Source organism: Colias philodice, chromosome 7 (genome assembly GCF_061535455.1).
Source record: "Colias philodice isolate Cphi_HAF_F1 chromosome 7, ilColPhil1 Martin Lab GWU primary, whole genome shotgun sequence".
NCBI classification, from domain to species: Eukaryota; Metazoa; Arthropoda; class Insecta; order Lepidoptera; family Pieridae; genus Colias; species Colias philodice.
The window spans coordinates 6,612,092-6,638,531 of NC_143092.1; the positions used below are offsets into that span (position 1 = coordinate 6,612,092).

Genomic DNA, 26,440 nt, shown 5'->3' on the forward strand with positions numbered 1-26,440 from the left:
TTCGAATCTGTCCCAAGATCAAAAGATACGTTAATATCTAGAATGAAGCAGGCAGTCAATGTGTTCTAAACTAAAGGCGATTATCTCATCTACACTAAAAGTTAAAACGGGACTAAGCTGAGTCACAGTCATTTTCGTGATTTGTTAATCGCTTAACAAGGTTATATTAGCTTTAGTTTATTGGTTAAATTATTTGATTTACTATGTTAATACACACAATACATACACAATAAGAAAACTTTCACAAATTAAGTTTTTGTTCCCGTTTTTCGGTAACAAAAATAGGTGGTGTTGGCTTATTAAATAATAACCTATTATTATTTATTATGTAGGAAGCAGTTTATTAATAAAAATGGATAAAGTTATTTTGTTTTTTCTAAGAAGGCGAATTTATCAGTTATTCACAAATCTCTAAAATTTACGAAACACCAACGCATAACAAACATTTCTATTTACCAATCCAATACTCATGAAATTCATATTATAGTAAACACAATTGATCAACCAATTAATTACGCTAATGTGTAGTGGGTTTATTGAGAAATTAGTAAAGCGTTTAAAGATAGGCCACATTATCAAGAGCAGATCGCGACCGTCTAACCGCAACCTACTTGGCTGGCGGCCGCTCAATTAATAGCTACCGTGCGTATGCGGTTCATTGCTATACGATATGGGATCATACCTAATTACAGACTTACCTGTCACTATTATAAAACAATTCCGTCTGTGCGTCTGTTCGCGATAAGCTCAAAAACTAATGGACCGATTTTCATTCTGTTTACGTTAATGGATAGTGTAGTTTCGTATACATATATATATACATATATATATATTTTTTAATTTAGGCAACGCGGGCAATTCCGCGTCTATATAAAAATGCATCCCTATTTCCCTTATCCACGTGAACGCTCTGGAACGAATTCGCATTTTTTTTTGTAAGTTACTATAATAAATAAAATAAACTAGAAAAATTAATAGCTAGAAAAATTAATATTTGAGCTAGCTAGCCACTTCTAAAATAATTTGACAGGTATTGGATATGCTAGTCAACTCACATATTGTAGCATTCGTCACAACAATACGCTTTCATATTTAAATTTCATAGATTCATATTCCGTGGACGTGTTTCCTTGTATTTTATATGTAGACTGTAGTATATTTAGGTATAATACGATGTAGTGAATTTAACCAAAATGATAAGAAGAAATGCTCCTCGGATATTGTTTTATCTTTGCGTGGTAAAAAACTAATATGTATAATTGAATTAAAAATTTAAATAATTATAATCTGTTTTATTAATCTGAAAATAAATAGCCATAATCCGAAAATCCAACATAAAAAATACACGTTAACTCGCATTACTAATTCAGAATCTAATCAAAATCCATTACGTTCAGACAAATACTATCACACATATTGAAAACTGTTGAAAGTAAACCCATTTTTTTTTTACTTTCAACACACTCCCAGCATTTCAATTAAATACTGTTTTTATCTCAAATGCTTAACCATTTAATCTAATGGACGCTTTGCCCGAAGCATCGAGAAAAATTCATCGCACATGAAGCGTAGATAACTTTGTGGCAATACGAGCCATCTAGCCAATAATACATTCAATTAACCATAAAAGTTTTAACATATTGAACGAATGTAGTGATGGAAACTATTTTATATTAAAATGGAATTTTGAAAACCACATGACGTACCTATTTATAGCGCCTAGGGGCTAACCATAGAAATCTAAATAACAAGACACATAGAAGTGCTATAATGTCATAATTCGTATGAAAACCGCTGTCGCCAAAATCAACACATTCAAACCGAAAGCTAAACAGTACACACAAGTAAACTATGCCTTTTATTGGACAGCTTGATTTTAGTGAAAACTAACTTAACTATTAAATTAAGCTTTTGAATATGTATCCTAACGCACGAATTTACGGTTTATTTTAGAATAACATCCCTAAGTATATGAGACTTTTTGCTCCAATACGAACAAACGTGATAATAAGAATGGTCGACTGTGTCATTCATTGTTATTTCGATTACTATGGTGACACTCGTAATACTTGTAAATATTCTATAATTTTAAGGAAAAACGGCATTATTTCTAAAAAAAAATATTTTCCGATGAAATATTATTCCTTTATAAGTATAATTACAACTTGTGGAAGAATTTCCGCAATGGGAATTGCTGAAACACACCATGTATACACTCATACGTCTCCAGAGCAACTGAACAGTGACGAATGCACTGGTGATGTGAAAATCACCTGAGTGGCGACAAGGTCACGCACGCTTACGACTTCTAGTGTCTTGTTATTTAGATTTCTATGGGGCTAACATAGTTTTAAAAATAGGTACTAGTATATTATAAATGCTTAAGTTTTCTTGCTATTAAAATGTTAGACACATGAATCCTTATCCTACAATTAGGTATATTTAACAGAATTGGATATGCACTTACTGCATTCAATGTGGCAAATTAATTAATTGCATTAAACAAACTAAGTTGGAATCAATTCCATATGATAATAACTATAAAGTCATTAAATACATCTAATCAAATCAACAAACTACAACTACATTCCTTCACATATATAATATCTACTTTTAACCAATGACTTTTTACTTCAGTATTGAATTCCTGGAAGAGTTCACATACAATTATAAATGATATGGCCATCTTCTACTGTCTCTTTTCTTAGTCTGTTTATAATATGTATAAGTAAGTATTATGGTATTATTGTCCTTAAATTTGACATTGGCAGCACAATAAAGTATATATCAACTACTTTAAACACATACCATAAGCTCCCGTCGCAGCTTGTCCAGCTCATGTGCCGAAGGTGGCGTGGGCTGGACCCTCCCCCGGCGCAGTTCCTCCAGCTGCCTGGTTAACTCTTCCACCTTCGCCACCGCCACCGATAGCTCCTTTTCTTTCTCATTGAACAACGCCCGGATTGACTCGAGATCACTTGCTGTAAGTAAAAAAATTATATTAAACTTTTTTAGTAAAATATGTATTCATAGGTAAGTTTACTAATGTGACAAAGCTCAGGGATTTAGTTTTGTTTATCTTGTTGAACGCGCTAATCTCCAGAACCTATCATAGAATATTCCCTTTGAGAAATTCTTTCAGTGTTCGATAGACCCTTTATCGTGAAAGGCTATATAAATAGGCTATCATCACGCTAAGACCAATAGGAGGTTGTCTTTTGATTTAAGATATCCCGGTGATAAATAAAGAATGGGATATTTTATTCTACACGTGGGTTGTCTCAAATGTATTTCAAAATGTGGTCTCCTCGTATGGCGATGAAATATCTTTATTTTCATATCACATGCAGATTTGTCAAATGCACGTTTCATCGCAATACGTGCAGTGAGAGACGTTAGAATGAGAACGAAATTCAACCACTGGACGATCTTGGTTTATATTATGTCGTAGTGAGGATCTACCTATAGGTACTATATTTTATAGAAGTCATTACGATACATTCAGTCATAAAAGTTAAAATAATTCGACAATATCTTTCAAGTAGTCTTCTGTCAACTGGATATATCGCTAATTATGCTCAAAAATTAAGTGATAATTTTGTCAAATCCGTGTTTCTAAGAAATATTCTTAAAATAATTTAGTACAGAAGAGAATATTTAAGTTTATTTTATAGCGGGGGAAGTAAAAGCGAAAATGCATATTTTTCCGGCGATCGCACAATGTGGGTAGCAAATGACGCTTAGAGTTGATAGAAAACGCTATATTGAGACGCTAAGAATATACAAGTCTTGAGAAAAGTTTATGTAGCTTAGTTATATTCCTAGATTTTGCTACTAAATTTAGATATAAATAACTATTAGCTTTTAGATGTTACTGATTAGCTTGACCACATTTTACATCTTGAGATTTTTTTTAAACTTATCAAGTAGACGTAGAAAGAAAGAACGTTAAATCCTGAATCTTATTATCCATCTTTAATTAACATTGCATTTTTTTTCAAATTAGACATTTAAAATATGATATAGATATTCATATCATTTCTTCGAAATCGCATTTTAAATGTTACAGAGATTGAGAAATCCTTAACGTTGTTTCCCACAAAAGGATTCCTCCAATCTATTACCTATAGGCGACCCGATAAAAATGTCCAAACAACAAAAATTTTGGCAAAATAGCCTATCAATGGTGAGTGGCCCGCATCATGTCTATTATAGAAGTGGTTCCGGGTTGGTTCTTGGTATGAAGAGCACTTAGGCTTAGAGCACTCGATGGCTAGACCACTTGTAGCCTGGCCAATTCATAACGTTATATACCTATGTATAATATATTAATTAGTATAGTGGCTATTGTTTAATGTGTATTATCCATTAACGGCATTGATATTGCTGTGATTATAGATTATATCCATTTATTTACAAAATAGATATAGGTAATAATAAGAAACTTTGCCTTAAAATCTTTACGGGTAGGTTGTTGTACCTTAGGTTATTTTACAAGTACATAGTATAAGTTTACCCTATATGGCGATTCGTGTAACAATGCATTATATAATAATCGTTAGATGTTTTCAGAATACTGTGTGTGCTTATTATTCTATTCTACTCTTCATTTCTAATCATAAAATTATAAAGAAGTAAAAATAGTTCCAAAATTGAAATGATAAAAATGAGATACAACCAAGCGTAAGATATTTAATTACGTTCACAATAAGTCAGCTTATCGGTACAAGACAGCAGTTTGGGAGAGCCACTGAATGGGAGCAGCTTTGCGGTTGTACATGATGTATAGCCAGCCACGCGGTTATCTACGAGACCGTAAATTTACTAAAAGCCTTTTTATAATAACAATACGGCTTTTTTACGGAGGACGCATTGCTTTGTTTTCAGAAATATATATCTTTATAACTATTATTATATGTACATTGTGTACACAATGTAAATTTAAATTGTGTCATGTCTGCCGGTGAATAGTTTCGATTGAAATAAGATGTACCTATATATTTAAGGGCTGATTTTTCAGTCCTTGGTTAAAACTTATTCGTCGAATAATGTATAAAACTACCATTTTAAAAACGTATTCTAATTGACCGTATTTGACAGTTTACGTGACATTTTATATTATCGTGTAATACTTTATTGGACGGATAAGTTTTATCCAAGCATTGAAAAATCGGCCCTAAAACGTATAAATAATAATAAATAAAACAGGTTGAAGAATTGTTATTTTTATCCTATGACATGATTTTAAAAACTATGTCAAACAAACGTACGAATAATGTTTTTATTAATAACTAGCGGTCCGCCCCGGCTTCGCCCGTGGTACATAATATTTACGTTTTCTCTACATAAAAACCATCCTCGTACTTCAAGGAATATAATAAAAAAAGAATTATAGAAATCGGTTCAGCCGTTCTCGAGTTATGCGCTTACCAACACATTTTGCGATTCATTTTTATATATAAGATAAACCCACCGTTTACATAGAGTACCTTTAACTATGCTTAAATGTACTAAACGCGTTCCAGTTACATTAAAAGTACAACTATTAAATATGTAGCTATGTAGCGTGTTGTCTAGTTTGTAAAAGGTATTACAGAATCAGGTCACAGTCAACATATTTTATACCACAAATGTTTCTCTAATGTAGAAACCAACCAACCCAAGTCAACCCAACCAAATACGCTAATACAGTCGTCCAATAAAATATTGTTCTGGAATGTTCGCGATTAACTAACACAAAGTCAGCTCAATTAAAAACGCAAGAAGAAAGTATAATGCGACACAATTTAAAACACTTAAGACATGCCAACGCTACAATAACTCAAAGTGACGCAATAAAAAAGAAAAACAAAGTTCCCGGAAGATTAAGTAGTTGCTGAAGAGGAAAGACAAGTCACTTTGTAACTCGAGTAACTAGATTCTTTGTGTTATACTTATTTCACTTTATCTTTTTTGACACGATCTGATCGGACTCATTATATGGGCGTATAATACCTGCAGTATAATTCTTGTCAAGCAAAACGTTTCTTGTGATTTTTATCTCTTTTTTTGAAGTGAAAACTTCTTTAGCGGCGTTGGGTATAAAATCTTAAACTCGCGTCAGGACACGTGGCCTGATCGAAAAAGCGTAAGACGGATGTTTTTTTTTTAGCCCTTATATTCCATGCGTAAGACGGATACCATTCCAAAATATCAAACATGCTGAACGCTAATAATCAAGTTTTCACTTCTGCCGGCACTCCCGGAGTGCAACCCGTCTTTTTTTTTTGTTATCGTTGTTAATATATGAATTGGTAATTTACTGTAATAAAGTTGATTATCAAATTAAGCATAGGTGATTTATGTCCAATCTGTATAAATATTTGTAAACTTTTAAACTTTACATATCTAAGCTTTAATGTTTATTGCACAAAAAACTCTCATACGATGTTATTTTTTTAGTGCGTATGAATATTTTATCATGATTTAAAAATATTTGCATATTTTTGTTCCAATAAACAAAATTGCTTTTAAATTAGTCTTTCCTGAACAACGTGCAAATGGCGTATATCGGATCTAAAGTAAAAATTCACGAAGCTTAAAAATTTACATGGGATTTCCAGCAGCCTTCATCCTTTATATCACAGAGCTATACCGTTTGTAGATTGGCGCAAAAAGATCTGAATATTTGCAGTACATTTATTGGGCGTCACGTCTCAATGGAAATGTTATTTGTTTCATTAAACATCTTTGATATTGACCCATTTGGTCCCCGTTCGCAAAACAATTTTCTGCAAGGATAATTGGGTTTTCATATCACTTCAAAACATACATTAAAATCGAACCTTCCTATTACCGGAATACATGAATATATGCTTTGATTTAGCTTCGCCTGATCGTCTTTAAAAAAATCAATTGGGCACTTAAGTGCGCAATCAGCACTGATTCGTTTGCAAATTAGAGCTCAACTAATTAGTTGCTCTAGTAGTAATCATCATTTTGTGGTACAAACTTTTAGTGATTAGCCGAAACATTGTTGAACCTACTAAATTCCCCATTCGGAGGGCAGACCCTGTGTTCCAGACCGCAAAAACATTTGCCAACATGAACTTGGCGAACAGACAGTTATAAATGGTTTTGCTCTTAAACGATTTGAATGAATAATGATCGTACATAGTACATACACCGCGAATAGACTTTTTTGCATTTTCGGTACGCAACGTTTAAATATAGCAGCGTGGTTAAGCCTTTACATATATCATACAAGAAGGAAATAATGCATTTTCAATGCCGACTTGTATAAATTAAGACTCTTAACACACAAGCGAAATAGCTAAAAGCTTCTTCAAACTCTGAAACACAGTATAACGTGGTATAAAATCACACATGTTTTTTCGCCAAATCTTTTTATGACGAAACATAAATTTTAATGTACAAGTTTTTAAAGCGACACAACTGTAACTAGCGCATATATTACGTGCCTGACAAAGTTCTAGCATTACTGAAATAAGCTTTCATTTCGGAACAAATTCAACGTAAATTCACGAAATTCAAGGTGCTATGAATATTGAACACTCCTACGTTTAGAAGGAATCACTACTTTGATCGTGGTCGAGAAATCGATAGTCAAGTAGAGTCGAGTGAGTGACTTGTGTCGTGCCACTTGAAGGGTGGTACGGTGTCCCCTGTCATCGTATATGGCTAAAAGGTTATATATTTCCTAATTATAAATGTTTTGATTCATATCTTCCGCCGAACCCATATTATTGTGGGCAATGAGATATTCATTTTCAAATCATACTTTTATATTTGTAGATACATACGGCAATATCTATCAAATTAGGTATTAAGTGAAAATTGTAGGGAAAACGTATAATTAGGAATGGAAACAATAATTAGTTCATCGTACAAGTAAATTCACAAATAATAATTCAATTATTTCATTTAATGTTGACTGGACGTAGCACAAGAGACAATTAAATTCTTGACATCGCCATAACTACTTCCAACTACCAATTATGAATATCCGAGAAACAGAGTTCTGAGTTTCTACGACAAACTCATCGACCTCAAACGATTTCAAAGATAGCCAACAAATTGGTCCCTTTACAAACACAATATAGAAATCGAAGCACATTCTGTGAAGTCCATTAATTCGATACTATTTTCTTCTTACCTTTTTTCACGGATATCAAATAAGTACATCAAGCTATTGCGGCTCTCATTTCTAAAATCAATTTGGAGAATAACCGACTTGGAACAAACTATATCCCTTGTAACTATCATTCTGGATCTTTATTTTATTGTCGTTCTCAGAACACTCATCTAGCGAAATCTTTTGGGAAACAGAGATTTCTTTAAGTAATTGGATATTGTGAATTTGAGAGACAAAGGTTCAAAACCCTTCTTAAATTGAACAATCTCCGCCGATAGAGTCGGATTTAAAGTAATCAAGAGAGATTGGGAAATAAAATGAGAATAAATCTCTGTATGGCTTTTCCACGAACGCCTTAGCTTGCGTTTATATACATGAGTGCTTTAAATTACCAATGGAAAACTTTCTTCACATAAGCCTTATGAGATAAATGTCCCAGAGAAAATCTTTGTACATAAAATGAGATGTTTTTTTAAAAAACTCTATTTAATTTATTACATCTCCTATATTTAAAAAGTGCGTGTGTGTGTATTGACATGACGCGACCTTGAAATTTTACTCTCAACGCGCCTAGAAAAGTTTCACTTCATAAAAATATAGCCGCAATTATGTTTCATCGGCTACCTCTATATTTTAATTCAAACACTGTCAAAAACAAGAGTGAACCTTTCAAATGTACGCAACATTTTGCAAATAATATTGTATACATCAACAGCTAAAGTTTCTAAAGTTATGATCGCTTTTCAATCAGTTTCACTTTGAGCACGCTCCACTACGGAATAGAGGAAGAAATTGCTTTCTACCACTAGTGAATACGGTTGTTTAAATAACCTTATAAGCGTATTTAAGTATAACCTTATAAGCGTATATTCAGTGCTTGTTTAAATTTGTATTTTTAATATTGAAGTATAAAATTGTGACTACAATTTAACATAGATTATATAATTATCTGTGCTATGAATATACTTACTGCGACACTTATGTTAACAATATGTATAGATACGCTTAAACACATATTTTTTATTAGTTAGATATTGTTTAAAATGATTCTTTACACACAACATTGATCCTATTACCAAACATCTATGTACAAATACATACATGAATATTGTAAACAACTCGGAACAACAATTTCAGAGCGGTCCAGCGAGTCCGCCCGGCTAAATATCGTTAGCTTTTTATCTTCCCAAGTTAATCCGATAATCCTTACGATGTAAACAAAATAATTCCCGAAACAATTTTGCAATATCACAACGTTCGTTCGTTTCAATGTTAATAATATGTTGAAATAAATTATTAGTATTTGGGTCGTATTAACAGATCAAGAGCATCTATTTTGAGTGCAGACTGCTTTTGACATTGGACTTGATTCATAATCCAGTGCATGTACTCATAATATACCGTGTTTTGAATCACAATCTATATAAACTTCTAATAAATATGATAAATATGATATTAATAATGAATTATATCAATTACAGCCAAAGCCAAAATCAATTAAACTAAGTAGGTACGTAAAAAGGGGCACAATTTCCTCATAGCATACTACATACAATTTCTATAAAACAATATAGCAAGCGACATAGTTGGTAGTTATAGCAATGCTTTTTTACATGAATTTTATCTCCAACATAAAAATGTAAAAAGCTTTGGTCTAACTGGAAGATAGTAAACATATAGATGCAAAATTTCCAGAGAGTAAAAACTGCATGTTCAATGCTATGCGGGTTCAGAATTCAGATCGGAATGTCTATTTCACCTTTTCGATTCATAGCCTTTCCGCAATTCAAAGGCGTGTAACGATGGGTCTTACTGCAACCCGAAAATTTACTAGCCGTATAACGTGTCAAGTTTTATGGACTAAAATTTAAACTGTAGAGAACTGTAGAGGGGTTGTTAACTCAAAGACATTTCAGATTGTAATAATTTTATTTGTACACAGTTCCCGTATTTATACAAAAAATCGACTAAAAACAAAACTAATCAGAATTCTAATTTTGAGATTGAAATTTAGAATGCGCTCTGATTAAGAAAAATAATGCGCCAGCTTGTACACAATATGATATATACTCTATGCATGTCTCCCATAGTGTCCCCCCTCAAGCGAAGCGAACATTTTTCTTGACGACGCGTCCACTTCTTGTAGTGTAGGGACGTGCCTTGTCCGTGTTGTAGTCTGAAGCAGGCACTGACGTCGTAGCACTTGTAGGAGTAGGTGTGGATGCTACTGCTGTGCTTGCCATACCTTCAACCTCTTCGTTTAATATGTATGCAGGCTTGAGTCTCTCAATTTCGCTCTTGAGCGTCATATTGTTCTCCGTCAGTTGTGCGATCCTCTGCTGCAGCAGCGCCATCTGCTTCTCATCTCCTCCACTCTCTGGAGGTTTTGCTGGCGGTCTCAAACTGTTGTGCAGGAGCACGTGAACCTTCTCCCTTGCTGAATTCAATTCCCTAGCCAATTGTTCTGCATTGTGTTCAGCTATCGCCTGTGACTGTTGCGCGTCCTTCAGTTTCATCTGAGTCGCCTTCAAAAGATCCGGTATGGGAGCTAACTCTTGCAGTTTTTCTTGGAACTTCAACTTCACTTTCTGTATTTTCAAATTGATCTGTTCACTGATTCTAGAGTTGTCCATGTCCATCATGTCCATTTGACGCTTGACGCCGTTGTCCCTCTACTAATTGTTGCGCTTGGAGGTACTTTAATCTTTCAGCTGATCATTCTATTCCTTCATCAACAGCCTCAGTTCATCGATTTCTTCTCTCGCCTCCCTATAACACTGCTTCAGAGCCCTAACATTGACCTCTTGTTCAAACGCCTGTTCCTTTGTCCCCATCATCATGTTTGTTTGTGTTGTCAAACTTTCGAACTTCATTTCTAATTCCCTAAGCCTGTTTTGCACTTCATGGTGTTGGCATCTCTCTGTTTCTAACTCGTCAGTAGCTTCCGAGTAGCTCTAATACCAGGGTGGCATAGTCCGTGTTGAGCGTTAAATGCCATATAACGGTATGCCTTCGGTAGAAAGGGACGGGGCGATGCGCTTGATAACTCGCACGTACAGCGCCGAGACTATGATCCGAGGCGTCAGTCATGATGGCAAGGGAGCAGCCAAGAATGGGAAAACATAATGTTGTCGCTTCTGTGATGCTTTGTCGGCAATTCTCAAAAGCTTCAATTGCTGCAGTAGTCCATTCGATAGGCGTTTTGTCGTTCTTCTTTTTATTATGTAGATACTTCTTTAATTCATTTTGTAGATGTGTTTGGTTAGGTAGGCAGTCTCTGTAAAAGATGGTAGCCCGTAGCAGCCTGGACTGGATGGAGACGGAGGCCAGCTCGCAGTGCTTTTCTTCATAGTGTAGTTAGTCTTTTTCTTCCATGTTTTCTTTTTGCTCCGTCGGGGTCACCAATTGTAGAGAACTGTAGAGGGGTTGTTAACTCAAAGACATTTCAGATTGTAATAATTTTATTTGTACACAGTTCCCGTATTTATACAAAAAATCGACTAAAAACAAAACTAATCAGAATTCTAATTTTGAGATTGAAATTTAGAATGCGCTCTGATTAAGAAAAATAATGCGCCAGCTTGTACACAATATGATATATACTCTATGCATGTCTCCCATAAAACTATGCTATATATTTTCGAGTAACTTATAGTTTCGATAGTACAAGCTACATACATATAAAAACGTAATCTATATCTACACGTAAAACATCAATGTTTTGTAATTTGAAGTAAATTCAGTGACATACCATAGCTTTAGGCTTTGATGTTTCGTGAATCACGTGCAATAAATACTATATAATAAATACCTTGCATTTAATTCCCGTGTTCATATTATTTACGCGATAACATCTGACCTTTATTAACAAAATTATCTCCAATTTTGTAAAAGTTTGAAGTAAATTCAAACTTTTACAAAATTGGAGATACCTATTTCATTTATAACATAACATTGTTTTGATTTCTAATGATTTTAATTTCTATAACCTCCCTACAAATGCTATTAGATTCCTCATTGAATAAACTCATACAATCATCACGTAAGTTGAACTTGAATAAAAAGCACCAACAAAATTGAATTGAAAATCGATTAGTCCGCGCGTAACAAGAGAGCTATGAGCCAAAAATTCTCACGTTTGAGTCAATTTTTGCGAAGCGAAAATTCATTTGATTCCAAACGAGCGTTGGAGAGAACGGACTTGCACTGGTATTGAATAATGCTCCGCCGCGCTTTTATGTGTCCATGATTTCATGTAAAAATTAATTTTGCATTTTCCATTTGTATTTGTGCCTTATACAATAAGACTATTTATTGGCAACCGACGATACAAAAAGTACTTGACACTTTATACTAATGTATGAACATTTTTACAAAAATTAAATTGGTAAATGTTCATTACATATCACATTTATGCCTCCTTTCATGCCTGTCTGTAACCATCAGTCACTCAATTTCACCCTCAAAAACATGAACATTTCACAAACGAAACTCGAATTCAACCCTCCATTCATGTAGCAAGATTTGTGCTGCATACTTCAAGTGTCATAGATAGCCGCAACCCGGCTCTAGGGAATGGACTCGATATTAATTGGGATTCAGATCGAAGATATCCAGTATGCCTGTAACTGATAATTACCAACGGGCTTGCATTTGAAAGCCAATTGGAGCTCGTCCATAATCTGGCTGGTTGATATTCTGGCTTTGGTCAAAACAATTTACGATTGTGCTTACATCTAAACGTACTAATGTAACGTTGATTAACGTTAAGTATTCTATACACTATTAATATGATATTATCACAGCAATTTTCTACTTCTACTATTATAAATATATGTGTGAAACAGAGATCTAACTTGTAATCTTGTATAGTTTCTATTGCAAGGATAAATAGGTACCTAATTAAAAAAAAACAGTTTCTCTAATTAACAAATGAACTGTGTAAATAGGACTTGGCGATAAGTGTTATAAGTAGCAATAAGATTAAAATTTATTATGTTTTTCGATATTTCGCTGAAACAAAGTTAATTAACTTTTCCATTTTAATTTCACTGGAGGTCGTTGCGTAAATAAGGTATAAACTTCATCTCGATTTGACGACACTAGGTCCCTTTATTAGATCCTTCCAAATTTTACATTGAATTTTTTAAATTATTACTCTAGATCAGCATTCTTAAATCGAATAATGTTCCTGAATATAAAATCTGCTTACGACCCGTCCATCTGTTATAGTGATAAAAGATTTTTTACGTTCTTTTTGCACAATATTCTCATGTAGTAAAACTTAATATTTAAATGCGTGGAATAGTTATATGGCAGTAGTAATATTTATGTAGTAACATAAGTTGGTTTTAATTCTTATATAGCCGATATAATAAACTCTACTTCCAGTATGAGTTCTAAGAAATTAAAGAGCTTTTATACTTAACAAATTCCAGAGTATTCTTAGCGCAAAACAAATATACTTTATAAAATACAACAATGAGCAAGTTCGTTACAGTTGAAAGAGAAAATAAGAGGATCATTACATCCTTCCTGTATAAACTGTAGCTTCAAAATAAACTATTTGTTAAAAACTTCCATCGATCGTACCCTCTGGCAATTCTTATTAATAATAAACGACGTTATCGATTTTCTGCCAATACGGCGATACGAAATTATACACCTACTGGAATTTTCTAGAACACTTTTAAAAAGGCTAGAGAGATAATGATAATAAATAGCGAATGTGAAATATAAAGTCTTTTAGAAATACTATGAATTGCTTTTATCTAATATTCCAATATTTCTGGGAGTCAAATATTGGATGTAAGGTGAAGTAGGTAGTACGTATTCGACTAATTCTTGACACTGAAATAAATTAAGGGTGCTGCAGCACAATGAAAACGAATGCCCATTTATTCATAGTCCAAAAAATATAAAAATAAAGAAATAAACCTGAACCTTATCCTATTAAATATTTATTCAACCAAGGGCAGCTGTTTAGAAAAATAAAAAAATGTGACTTAACGCCATTTACACGTTTTGTGCCGAGCACATTATGTAAATGTATTGTGAAACAGTAAATTTTTATGAGCTAAAATAGCAAGCAGAGTTTTATGTCATATAATTTGCGTTTGGAAACCAAAAAATGATTTTAAAATTGGGGACTAAATAAATTAGACGCGTATGGTTTTACGCCAATCTTGCACATTAAAAATAAAAGAATTAATTATAATAATTAATCTACGGTCACGTCTTCAAGTATTTAAGCCACAGATACACTCTCTATGACTATGCGTTGATCAATGTTATATCTTATGTAATATGTACACACCACATCAAATTAATTACTAGTGTATTATTGTCATAACAATTAGACGACAATAGACTTCAATAATTTAGTGGCGATTAATTGCCTTTCAAAATTATGCAAACACGTATGTACCTAGTACCTACTTATATTTTGAATATAATATAATATGAAGCATATCACTATATAGTGTACAACAAAGTCGCCGTCCTTTTCTGTGAATCATTTACATTTAGTTACAATTTTTTCAAATTAGACAAAATCTTTCTCTATTCAGCTTTCTACAAAGTTTAAAAAGTTCGGACGGTGTGAAGCCTTGTTTTATGTCATACTACATACGGTTTTACGGTATGTCGTCGCAAATCCGTAAGGCTAACCTCAGATGGGCCGTCATTAGTCAGTGGTAATATTATAACTATTTAGCCAAGTTGGGTCGGGTCGCAGTATGCACATTAATTCGCAGATTAACCATCTCACTTCGTAACTGCTGGAGTTATTGTGATTTAATTTATAATAATTAAGGGGAACAAGAGAGTAGGTAGTAAATATAAATGTAAGCTATAGTTAAATCTGTATTCATAACTTTACATTTACTTCATCTTTTCTTTTTTAGGTATTACTACAATAATTATATTGTATTAAACACAGTCGCTTTCTCTGTCCCTATATCCCTATGTCACTATGCATGCTTAAATTTTTAAAACTACGCAACGGATTTTGTTGCAGTTTTTTTTAATAGATCGAGTGATTCAAGAGGAAGGTTTTAGTTTATAATTTATTAGGTTTTAGACAAAGCGAGTGAAGCCGCGGGCGGAAAGCTAGTAAGTATTATACAAACTGCACCCACAATTTAAAAACCCCCTCGTGTTTAAAATAAATACAATTCACCTATGAAATAACTCTTCCAAAGCTTCCAAAAACTTCGTCTACCATGTAAATTGTAAATGCATTATAAGTAGGCAATTAGTGAAAATTCGCGATGCCAAATATAGATAGTCAATAAATTGCACAAATTAAATGGACTTTGACCGTAATGATTGTATCGTATTCAATCCAACACCAATCCTCTTACGTCACTGCACAAACCATCAATTTGTACTTAATTGCTGGAAATACAACAAATTAAAAAGAAATAAAATGATTGCCGATGCAACGTGATTATAAATAAATATTTGGTATTTCTGGCGACTCGTTCAATCGACGCTATATTAGGGAACGTTGAAAATAATTTATACGTGGTTTATTCTCATATTATGAAGTGGTCATTGCTGAGGGTCATTGTATAATTTTCTGCAATGATGTTCGTAGGTAAATTGTACTCAACTCGTAGCTGCATAGTACGGTACATACCTAAATATCTAAAATAAGAAATATTTTATGAAGTTGTTTTAGTTGAAATTATTAAGAAGCAAGAAAGCTTGATAATATAGCATTTAACACAATAATTGGAATACTTATCATAAATAAACCTAGCTTAGATAAGATAATAACCTTAATAAAATCTCGTAAACTATTTTAGCTACTACTAGTATGTTATATTAATTGAAACAATGTAAAATATAATGTAATATATACTCACTAAGAGCTATATTAGTTTGTTTGTTCCTATCAAGCTGCCCGCGTAACGCCCGTAGCCTGCGTAGTTTCTGCTCTTGAGCCTCTACGCGCTCGCGCAACCTTCGTAGCCGTTCACCTTCTACTGCCACCTAAAGAAAATAACACAGTATAAATTTAAGATATTATGTATAAATTTAATAAATGAGTACAGGAATAAAAATATTTATTAAACACATATTAAGTTAAACACTATACCTAGCATGTCGTTTTCATACAGGATATTTAGATATACCTAGTAATGGATATTTTTGCATTAGTTTTTAATTAAAAAAGCTACATTTTAATCTCAAATTCATACTTCATTCGTAAAATAAATTAAATATATTTTTGATTATGTGTAATCACACTGCAATACCATTGTTCAACACTAAGAAATAAATCTAAAAGGCCAAATAATTTGAACTATTTATCTTCAACAGAGCAAACAATACAATTACGCAATTCTCTCTCACGCAGATAAAATATTCCCGCTCCCGAGATTTTAAAAATGAATACAGCGGGAAAGGATAATTTATTCTGCTTGAAAGCCGACAATGCCAATCTTGTTTATGTTATAGCGGTATTTATTGCGTGCGAACTTTATTTCTTTTAGGCAAACGATAAATATCGCATTAGGGTAACGGGCCGCCTCCCGACTTGGAGATTTATTAAGTCCGGATTCTAAATTATATTCATTTTATCGCTACGAGAATTTACAAAGAAACTCCGAAATTGGGAATTAAGGTATAAAGGACAAATTGTATCCCTTTACATTTTTACATCTGGACCGCTGAGTATCATTACCCTTTAGATGTTTGCTCTTCTATTTTTGCTTCAAGATTGTACAATTGAATACGAAATTTTAACTGAGGAAACAACATTTTAAAATTACATAAAAGAATTTCTCTACTTGAAATTCTGTAAGGCAGCCGAAAGAAGTGGGCAAACTTAGGCGTAACAAAGAAGCTCATTTTATATTTCGCTTCAAATTTTGTCATAGCATTTACCAGAAACTCGAGTAAAGCTGTGAATATCCTACATCTTTGTATCTCTATAATGGATCTAGAATTTTAAACGTAGTATTTTAAATGAGATTTTAAAATAGAAAGTTGAAACTTTCTACCTTTTCTAAGCTATTTATTTATTCCCTCTGTAATTCCATGTGCATTTGCATGTTTCATTTTTTTTACCTTTTAACTATAGTCAAGTCACGTTTGCAAAGAATTATTATTTAATTTAATTAAAGAATATGTTGGCAATAACTAGCGTGCTAACACAAAGAATTCCTAACGTTTTTTAATATAAAAAAAAATTAGAAGCCCAGCTAGAGAACAACATTCATAATGTACACTTCCCAACCTTACCAGACCTAAAACCATTAGACACCATATAATACAACTTTTGGGTGCTTTTGGACAGTAATTGTCCTTCACATTTGCAAAGACATCATCTACCAATTACATTAGTAAGATATGCCATGGTTGCTGCTTTGCTGACGGGGAGACCTTTAAGCCACCATTGCTTTCTTTTTTTTTTCTGTTTTGTGTGTTACTAAGATTTATATTTTTTTTATACGGTTTCTATTTCTATTTCTAAAATTACAGTACTCCCATTAGAATGGTCTATTACCATAAATATCTTATGAAAATCGATATTCCATTTCAATCAACAACCATTCTAAATAACAAAGGAAACCTTGTATTTGTTTACATCTGTTTATTGCATTGAAAGCTCAGCTAAATATTAACCACATGTATTAAACATAATACCTATTTATCGGAATTTCCAACCAGTGTATAAAGTTGTTGGTAAATAATAACATGGTCTTACCCTAAATATGTCATGAAAATAGATACTACATTTAAAAGATCATCAGTTACATATAACAAACAAAACATCATGTTTATTTACATTCTTTACATTGAAAGCTCAGCCAAAGATTAACAATATATATTAAACATAATACTTATAGGAATTTCCGAGCAGTGTATACAGCTGTTGTTAGCTAAGACAAGTTCAGTCAACAACACGATACATCATACATGGTATTGTCATACAGAAAGGATACGATATTATATAAGGGTAAATTTTCTTGTGACATCCAATTTTCAATCAAACTTTAGGAATCGAAAATGAATGGATTACGATATGCATCGTATACCTTTTTTTGTTACAAAAAAAGGTATACGATGACAAAAAACAAATTTAAATAATACTTATTTACAACGAATCGGAATGAAAATGTGAAGCACAATATATTGATTAAGATTTCATTTAGTTATAACAAACCATTTAAAGCGTAAAAGAGCTGAAAATGTAATTATTTCCAATTGAGGTTTTTGCTAACAAGTTAAGCAAGTCGACATTTAACAGAAGGATATTTAATTATTTTCCGAATATCTCCCGAATGTTAAAACAAGAGCCAATTAATAAAAGACAACAATCCATCCAAAAATGGAAAATAATTTTAATAGATAGAGTAAAACTCGAATTTAGGTCTTCCATCAACATTTTTTATTATTTTTAAGTACGTGCCTTAAATATTTATAAAAACTTCATTTCTCGTTTTCTGTTCTATCTGCCTATTTCCGTTTCGTACTTCAAATTAATTATTCTGTAGTTATTTAAATCCATTATTTTTATTTAAGACTTTTTTATATGAATTAAGGTTACCTATTATGGTTATCATTTTTAGGGTTCCGTAGCCAAAATGGCAAAAACGGAACCCTTATAGTTTCGTCATGTCCGTCTGTCCGTCTGTCCGTCTGTCCGTCTGTCACAGCCGATTTACTCGGAAACTATAAGTACTACAGTGATGAAATTTGATGGGAATATGTGTTGTATGAACCGCTACAAAAATATGACACTAAATAGTAAAAAAAAGAATTGGGGGTGGGGCCCCCCATACATGTAACTGAGGGATGAAATTTTTTTTTTCGATGTACATACCCGTGTGGGGTATCAATGGAAAGGTCTTTTAAAATGATATAAAGTTTTCTAAAAAACATTTTTCTTAAAGTGAACGGTTTTTGAGATATCAGCTCTCAAAGTCGTAAAAAGTATGTCCCCCCCGCTCTATTTTTATAACTACGGGGTATAAAATTCTAAAAAAAATAGAGGTGATGCATGCTAATTAACTCTTTCAACGATTTTTGGTTTGATCAAAGTATCTCTTATAGTTTTTGAGATAGGTTGATTTAACTGTAATTTATTATATTTGCTGCTACGGAACCCTTTGTGCGCGAGCCCGACTCGCACTTGGCCGGTTTTATTTTGATTTAATTTCATTTATAATAGCAATTAATTTTGATTATGTTATGCCTATGGTTATGCCCAATGTTAATTCGTATTTAACCTGACTTTTTCATTAACATAAAAATTAATATAAGTTTTATAATAATTTTAGACTATGAATTGAACAGTACAGTTGAAAAAAGGCTAGGCTCTAAATTATACGGCCGATCAAGCCTTTTGCTAGGACACATTAATATTTTTTCATACCTCGATTTTATTTCGGTATTGCATAAAATAACTGTACTATACATATTTATTTATTCTTCGCTCCAAGGAAACGTACAAGCTTCGTATTTTGTTTAATATCAAGTATATTTTAAAATTTATATTCTTTATATTTTCGTTTTCTATTCCTACAAAAGAACTTGTCATGTAGGTTTGAATGTAACATTAATGAATGAATATAAGAAATTCAAATAAAAACTGCTTTGAATTAACAGAAACGTAATTTGCAGTCGACTTTCATTCAGTCCCAGATAAAACGAAAAGGGACAAAACTAAATGTTATTAAGGAAAAATGTAAAGCATTTCAAAGTACGAGAAAAGCTTATCCCCTTAATTAAGTAAGCTTTACCTTTTAGGCGAGAACTCTCTCAATACTTTTTCCTAATTTAATAAAACTGACATACAAACTAGGGAAATAGAGTTCAAAAGGAGCGTACGTACACGAAAATAATTCTGGAAATTTCTTACACCACGAGCTATTTAGTGAATAGTTGATAAAATCATTTAAAATAAACCCATTGTAAAACAAATGTTTGAAGTTAAAGCGAAGTTTCCAGAATTTCAGCTCCAATGGTCCAAGATAAAGGTTAAATAGATTAACACGATCCCATGAAAATAATCATAATATTAAATGTTCTTATACTTGAAGGTGCGATACTTTATTTATTAAAGAAACGTTTCTTGGAAACAGTGAAATGAATTTTTATTTAGTATTTAGATTATGTCGCTACGTTTATGAACAGATTTTTGCTTTCAATACATAATTCCGTGGTAACAAGGCATTTGAAATATAAGGTCTTACATTGCATTTAATAACCAGTATATTGCGATAGTACTAATGATGCTCTATAGAAGGTACTCCTTGAAGAATTATTACAAACGCCCACAATTTCTCCGCAACGCAGATGTGCTCAGATAATGACTAAGTTCGACGTAGCCTCTCTAGATATAATAGAAATACCCAGTTATCTGTGGAACAAGAACTAGACGAAATTATGCGGGTATATCTCGAGTCTAGCAAAATGTTACTGTTATTAACATAGAGCGTTCTTTTTAAGTCTAATAAACAGACTACCAACCATTTATTCATTATTATGCATTAAAAATCTAGAATATTATCCGTACTTGAAAATAAAATCTTCTCAATAATAGGTTTATCCCATCCTTTGTTTAATATAAATCTCCATTCCAAGATACACATCCGCTGTTTTAGCGCACGTTCCACTCGATCTTATTAAGCTGTTAAATGGCATTACTGAAGCTGTTTTAAGCTTATTTGATAGGATTTCGCTCGTTCTTCCTCACCGCTAATAACCCTGTTTGTGCAAGTGCCGACAACGTATTTGCGAATTAATTATCTTACCAAAATATTTGCATATTTGAAAGATGACAGCGTTTTGGTTTTAGCATTTTTGTTATGACTTTGACTCATATTCAAATGCTTTCTAATACGCTTTTAATATTATATTTTATGGGTGCTATGTTTTGCTTTATTCTTTAAAAAGATGTATGATAAGTTTGATCAATAGCTGTAAGTTTTCATTTTACCTATGTACGTATTTTTTCTGTTCACATATACCAAAGTTCTATGCATAAATTTTTCCTAATTCTCCATTTAACCGATATCATATATCCACACAGATTCTCTTTGGTTTTAATTTACCGAGTATATAAAGGTGTCGGGGAAGATTGAAGCTAGCTGGTTTACACAAAGATTGGATGAACAAACTTTGCTTTATCGACTGTTATAATAGAAGCAATCATACTGTAGCGAGCGGGAGCGATATTGAACATCAGTTTTTATAAAACTCTAGCAGAAAATCTACTTATAATATTGTTTATAAACTTAACATCAAATTATTATGCAAAAAAAGGTTAAGGTTAGCGAAATCTATATGGACTTATTTTAGAATTCTCTTTTTGAAGAATATTCAATTTAATATAATATACTTAAAATTACATAGGAGACGGTCAAATTTCTAAAGAACTGTATCAAAAGATAGGCCATTTGTATATCTATTTTATGTATTTATTCATTAAAGAGAAAATAACTAAAGCGTATCATATGATAATTGCGAGTTAACTAATATGTTTGCCACCACAATTGAATGCAATGATTACTATTTATTTTCTACTCGTATTAAAATCACTTGCTCGTACTAAGTGTTCTAGAGCTTAATTAATCGCGTATTAAGTGTTTTCCAGCAAACGTTTGCATTCAGTTTGAATCCCTTTTACTGGGTTCAGTAGTTTTAGTCTTCAAGAGTAATAAGTCATTAATTTCGATGGTAGAAATCGATAATTGAATTTATTACGCTTTGGCAAACGTTGAAAGCGGAACCGCTACGACATTGTATAATAAGATAAACAATTTGTACACTTGTTAATTTACGGTACGTGGAATTATTCAAAGTAATACATCTTATAAGATACAATTAAAATGGTCCTAATACATATTAATAGGTGATTTCCTCATGATCATTTATAACTTTGCATAAAAACATTAGCTAGTATAATATGATATGATATGCATTTTTATAGACAAACATTCATCATAATTAGGTACGCGAAGTAAAAAATGATGAGCTATTAATTTTGATCAGTCAAACACGTTTCCCATCCCCTACAGGTTCCCATCCCTCAATACTTTTACGGATTTTTACTATAATTTAATTCAAGCGTCATGTAATTTCTAAATAAATCGTTACAAACGAAGTAATTCACGATATACTCAAAATCTACTGCACCAAATTTCAATCTACTTCTACCAATAGATAGCGTCGTTTTCGTAGAATACAGTTTGTGTAAATATTTGTTAAGTTTTAAATTAGCTACCCGGGAAAATTCGCGTACTAGTCCAGGAGGAATCGGCGCATGAGTACCGAAAACTATTCCACCTCAATTTTTTTACGTGATCCTCTTCAAATTGCCCTACTGATGATATAAATGCATGTTGCCATGGGGCAACCCGGTGCCATATTGTTTAAACCGAAATTGTTTAAACAATTGCAAGGAATTGTTATTTTTCAACCGGACAAATTTTTTTTATATTTTTTATCGAAATACCAATAAAAAAGGTCCAATTACTTTTCACGATAAAGTTAATATTTTCAAAGATATGAATTTTTTAAGGTTTGAAAAATCTCAAATTTGGGTACTTTCGACCCATGAAAAATATATTTAAAAAAAAAATAATATATAAGTAATATTTTTTTTTCAATTCTCTATACAATAGTTAATAATATTGTTAATAGAGATTTAAGAAAATTTCATTGTTTATATCTGTTTTTTAATTGTTAACTTCGCGCGCTCACAAGTACGCGCCGCTTACCTGTATCGCCGTCTCTCTCTTACTCATGCGCTGCATCGGCCTCTCTGTGTCTTGAATCATTATTTATCATTTATCTTAAAAACTATCAACTTTATCAAGATTTCTAAAGAGAGCAATCTTATTAATAATTAAATTGTCTACAATTTGTTTCTTATATATTTTTTTCTGAAATCAATTTTTTTAAAGTTATTTAAGCATAAATTGAAACATGTAATTAAAATTACTTTTTTGTCAGTTTATATTACTTTTTTGTTATTGAAACAGCAAGTAAGGTAAAAGACCCAGTTATATATCCATCTAAAAATGTTAATAACACACGAAATCACTGTAATGGGTGCAACAACATTTAACAATCTTAAGTCTTGAACGAAATAAAAAAGACTGAATAACGATGAATAAAAAACAAAAGAATGATCAGTTGAGAATCGACATGCACTAACTTGTATTTTTATTTTAAATGTTATATATAATCAATAATTTTGTCACAAGAACAAACAAACATCTTGCGGTTTAATACAAAGAGTAACCTTGAGAAAATAAAAAACAAAGAAAAGAATCTTTTTCTTACTTAGACACAATCATACACACACCATGATATATATTTATAAAATTAGTTTTTATTTTATTTTTTTTCAATTTATTTGAATGTTTTTTCTAAACATCCAAGTGCGTACCCAATATAATTTTATTATTTATAAATAATTGTGATTTCAAAAAATGTTCAAATACTATTATATCTTATTATTGTTGAGATAAATGCAAAAATTACTTATGATAATAACAAAAAAGTAATATAAACTGATAAAAAAGTAATTTTAATTACATGTTTCAATTTATGCTTAAATAACTTTAAAAAAATTGATTTCAGAAAAAAATATATAAGAAACAAATTGTAGACAATTTAATTATTAATAAGATTGCTCTCTTTAGAAATCTTGATAAAGTTGATAGTTTTTAAGATAAATGATAAATAATGATTCAAGACACAGAGAGGCCGATGCAGCGCATGAGTAAGAGAGAGACGGCGATACAGGTAAGCGGCGCGTACTTGTGAGCGCGCGAAGTTAACAATTAAAAAACAGATATAAACAATGAAATTTTCTTAAATCTCTATTAACAATATTATTAACTATTGTATAGAGAATTGAAAAAAAAATATTACTTATATATTATTTTTTTTTTAAATATATTTTTCATGGGTCGAAAGTACCCAAATTTGAGATTTTTCAAACCTTAAAAAATTCATATCTTTGAAAATATTAACTTTATCGTGAAAAGTAATTGGACCTTTTTTATTGGTATTTCGATAAAAAATATAAAAAAAATTTGTCCGGTTGAAAAATAACAATTCCTTGCAATTGTTTAAACAATTTCGGTTTAAACAATATGGCACCGGGTTGCCCCATGGCAACATGCATTTATATCATCAGTAGGGCAATTTGAAGAGGATCACGTAAAAAAATTGAGGTGGAATAGTTTTCGGTACTCATGCGCCGATTCCTCCTGGACTATACGGAAAGCTAGTAAAACCGCATTTAAAATTCTAAGTCACCTGATGCTGTCGTGCCTCTTGCTGCTTCAAGTAACGCAGCCGCTGCTCCTTGGCGCACAGCAGCTGGTGCTGCGTGTCGATCTGCTGCTGTTGCCGGAGCGCCATCGCACGCAGCTCGCCGAGCGTCAGCTCCACCCCTTCCCCCAACTGTGGACAATACATTATTAGTTAGCTTTATGAGACAATAATAGTGGGGAGATAATTGCTTATGTTCAGGTGCGGTTATTCTGATATCCCTAACTATCAAACTACAAACTTAAAACTTCTTTACGGCGATTCAAGTAGCAAATGGAAAATGTGCCAATAGCCCATGGGATTTTAACGAAGGTCGCCTTATTATGAAGGTGTTTTTCTATGACTAAAACGATAAATATTATGCTACAATAAAAAAAAAACCGGCCAAGTGCGAGTCGGGCTCGCGCACAAAGGGTTCCGTAGCAGCAAATATAATAAATTACAGTTAAATCAACCTATCTCAAAAACTATAAGAGATACTTTGATCAAACCAAAAATCGTTGAAAGAGTTAATTAGCATGCATCACCTCTATTTTTTTTAGAATTTTATACCCCGTAGTTATAAAAATAGAGGGGGGGGGACATACTTTTTACGACTTTGAGAGCTGATATCTCAAAAACCGTTCACTTTAAGAAAAATGTTTTTTAGAAAACTTTATATCATTTTAAAAGACCTTTCCATTGATACCCCACACGGGTATGTACATCGAAAAAAAAAATTTCATCCCTCAGTTACATGTATGGGGGGCCCCACCCCCAATTCTTTTTTTTACTATTTAGTGTCATATTTTTGTAGCGGTTCATACAACACATATTCCCATCAAATTTCATCACTGTAGTACTTATAGTTTCCGAGTAAATCGGCTGTGACAGACGGACAGACGGACAGACGGACAGACGGACATGACGAAACTATAAGGGTTCCGTTTTTGCCATTTTGGCTACGGAACCCTAAAAAAAATGATCACAAAAGAACGATCGTATAATGTTTACAAATAATATTAGGGTAACAGAAGCCAAACACAAATGGAAGTTGAGCGTAAAGACAAGCTAAGGCCACTCAAATAAAAGAAATAAGATGTAAAATCGAGGGAAAAGTACCTGAAACTTCAATTATCATCTCTGAAGATCGAGCCGATGGATAAATGTGAACTCTCATATCAGTAAAACATAAACGAAGCCACTTAACATTTTTGACTTTATTTAATCGATATACATATACATACAATATAACTTATCATTATATATTTTGAAGAGAACAAAATATTTACAAATTGCAATCGCAATTCTACCCAAAAGATAAAAAAGTCAACATTTTTCCCGATTTAATGAAAAAATTTATATCCTTTGAAAATCAACGAAGTCCAACTTTTAAATTGAGAGTAAGGTTTAACTTGAGCGCAAATCTTTCAAAACTTTGCGGGATACTTAAGTCTTTACAAACTAGCATCTACAACATAAGAGGTTACTTATTAGTTATTAGTTTGAAATAATCCATCACATATTAAAAAGAAAGTCAATGTTAGTTCTTTAGTTATAAGTGGTGTCATTAATTGGATAATAAACTGTTAGAAACATATAAAATAACAATTATGTCACGTATTCTTGTTACTTAATAACACGTCTTGGTTTTATTATAAAACAATTCACGCTAAGGGCGTCGTAAATTCTTCATAAACGTTCATTAATTTTTCACTTCCCACCCTCAAGGTAGGAAAGTCTAATTGTACGTAAAACCAACTCTTACCTTAAACTCGATTCATTGTTTCAAAATTTGCGGCATTCAAACAATGTATTTAAGGTCCTAGTATTATATATACAGTTTAATTTTAAATGTGATTAGACTTTGTATTGTCCTGTTGCCATAGTAACGTGATAATTGAATCCAGTCGTAGAGGTACCACGAAAACTTAATCACAGTTGAAAATTATCTACTAACAATTATAATATACTACCTCCAACTCTATAGTTCTATCTATTTATCGTGACTTGAAAGAAATA

The 26,440-nt window shown here is 32.2% G+C and overlaps 1 protein-coding gene across 5 annotated transcripts in view; it reads right to left on the reverse strand.

Annotated features, from left to right (window-relative positions):
- The window catches only part of ASPP (Ankyrin-repeat, SH3-domain, and Proline-rich-region containing Protein), a 215,893-nt gene that overhangs the window by 11,217 nt on the left and 178,236 nt on the right, over nucleotides 1-26,440 (reverse strand). For all 5 annotated transcript variants that reach the window (XM_089697392.1, XM_089697394.1, XM_089697393.1 and 2 more), the window contains 3 exons: nucleotides 24,425-24,571; nucleotides 16,006-16,132; nucleotides 2,809-2,981 (listed from right to left, as the gene is read on the reverse strand). In XM_089697392.1, the coding sequence (XP_089553518.1) occupies nucleotides 2,809-2,981; nucleotides 16,006-16,132; nucleotides 24,425-24,571 (447 nt within the window). The remainder of the gene's footprint in view (nucleotides 1-2,808; nucleotides 2,982-16,005; nucleotides 16,133-24,424; nucleotides 24,572-26,440) is intronic.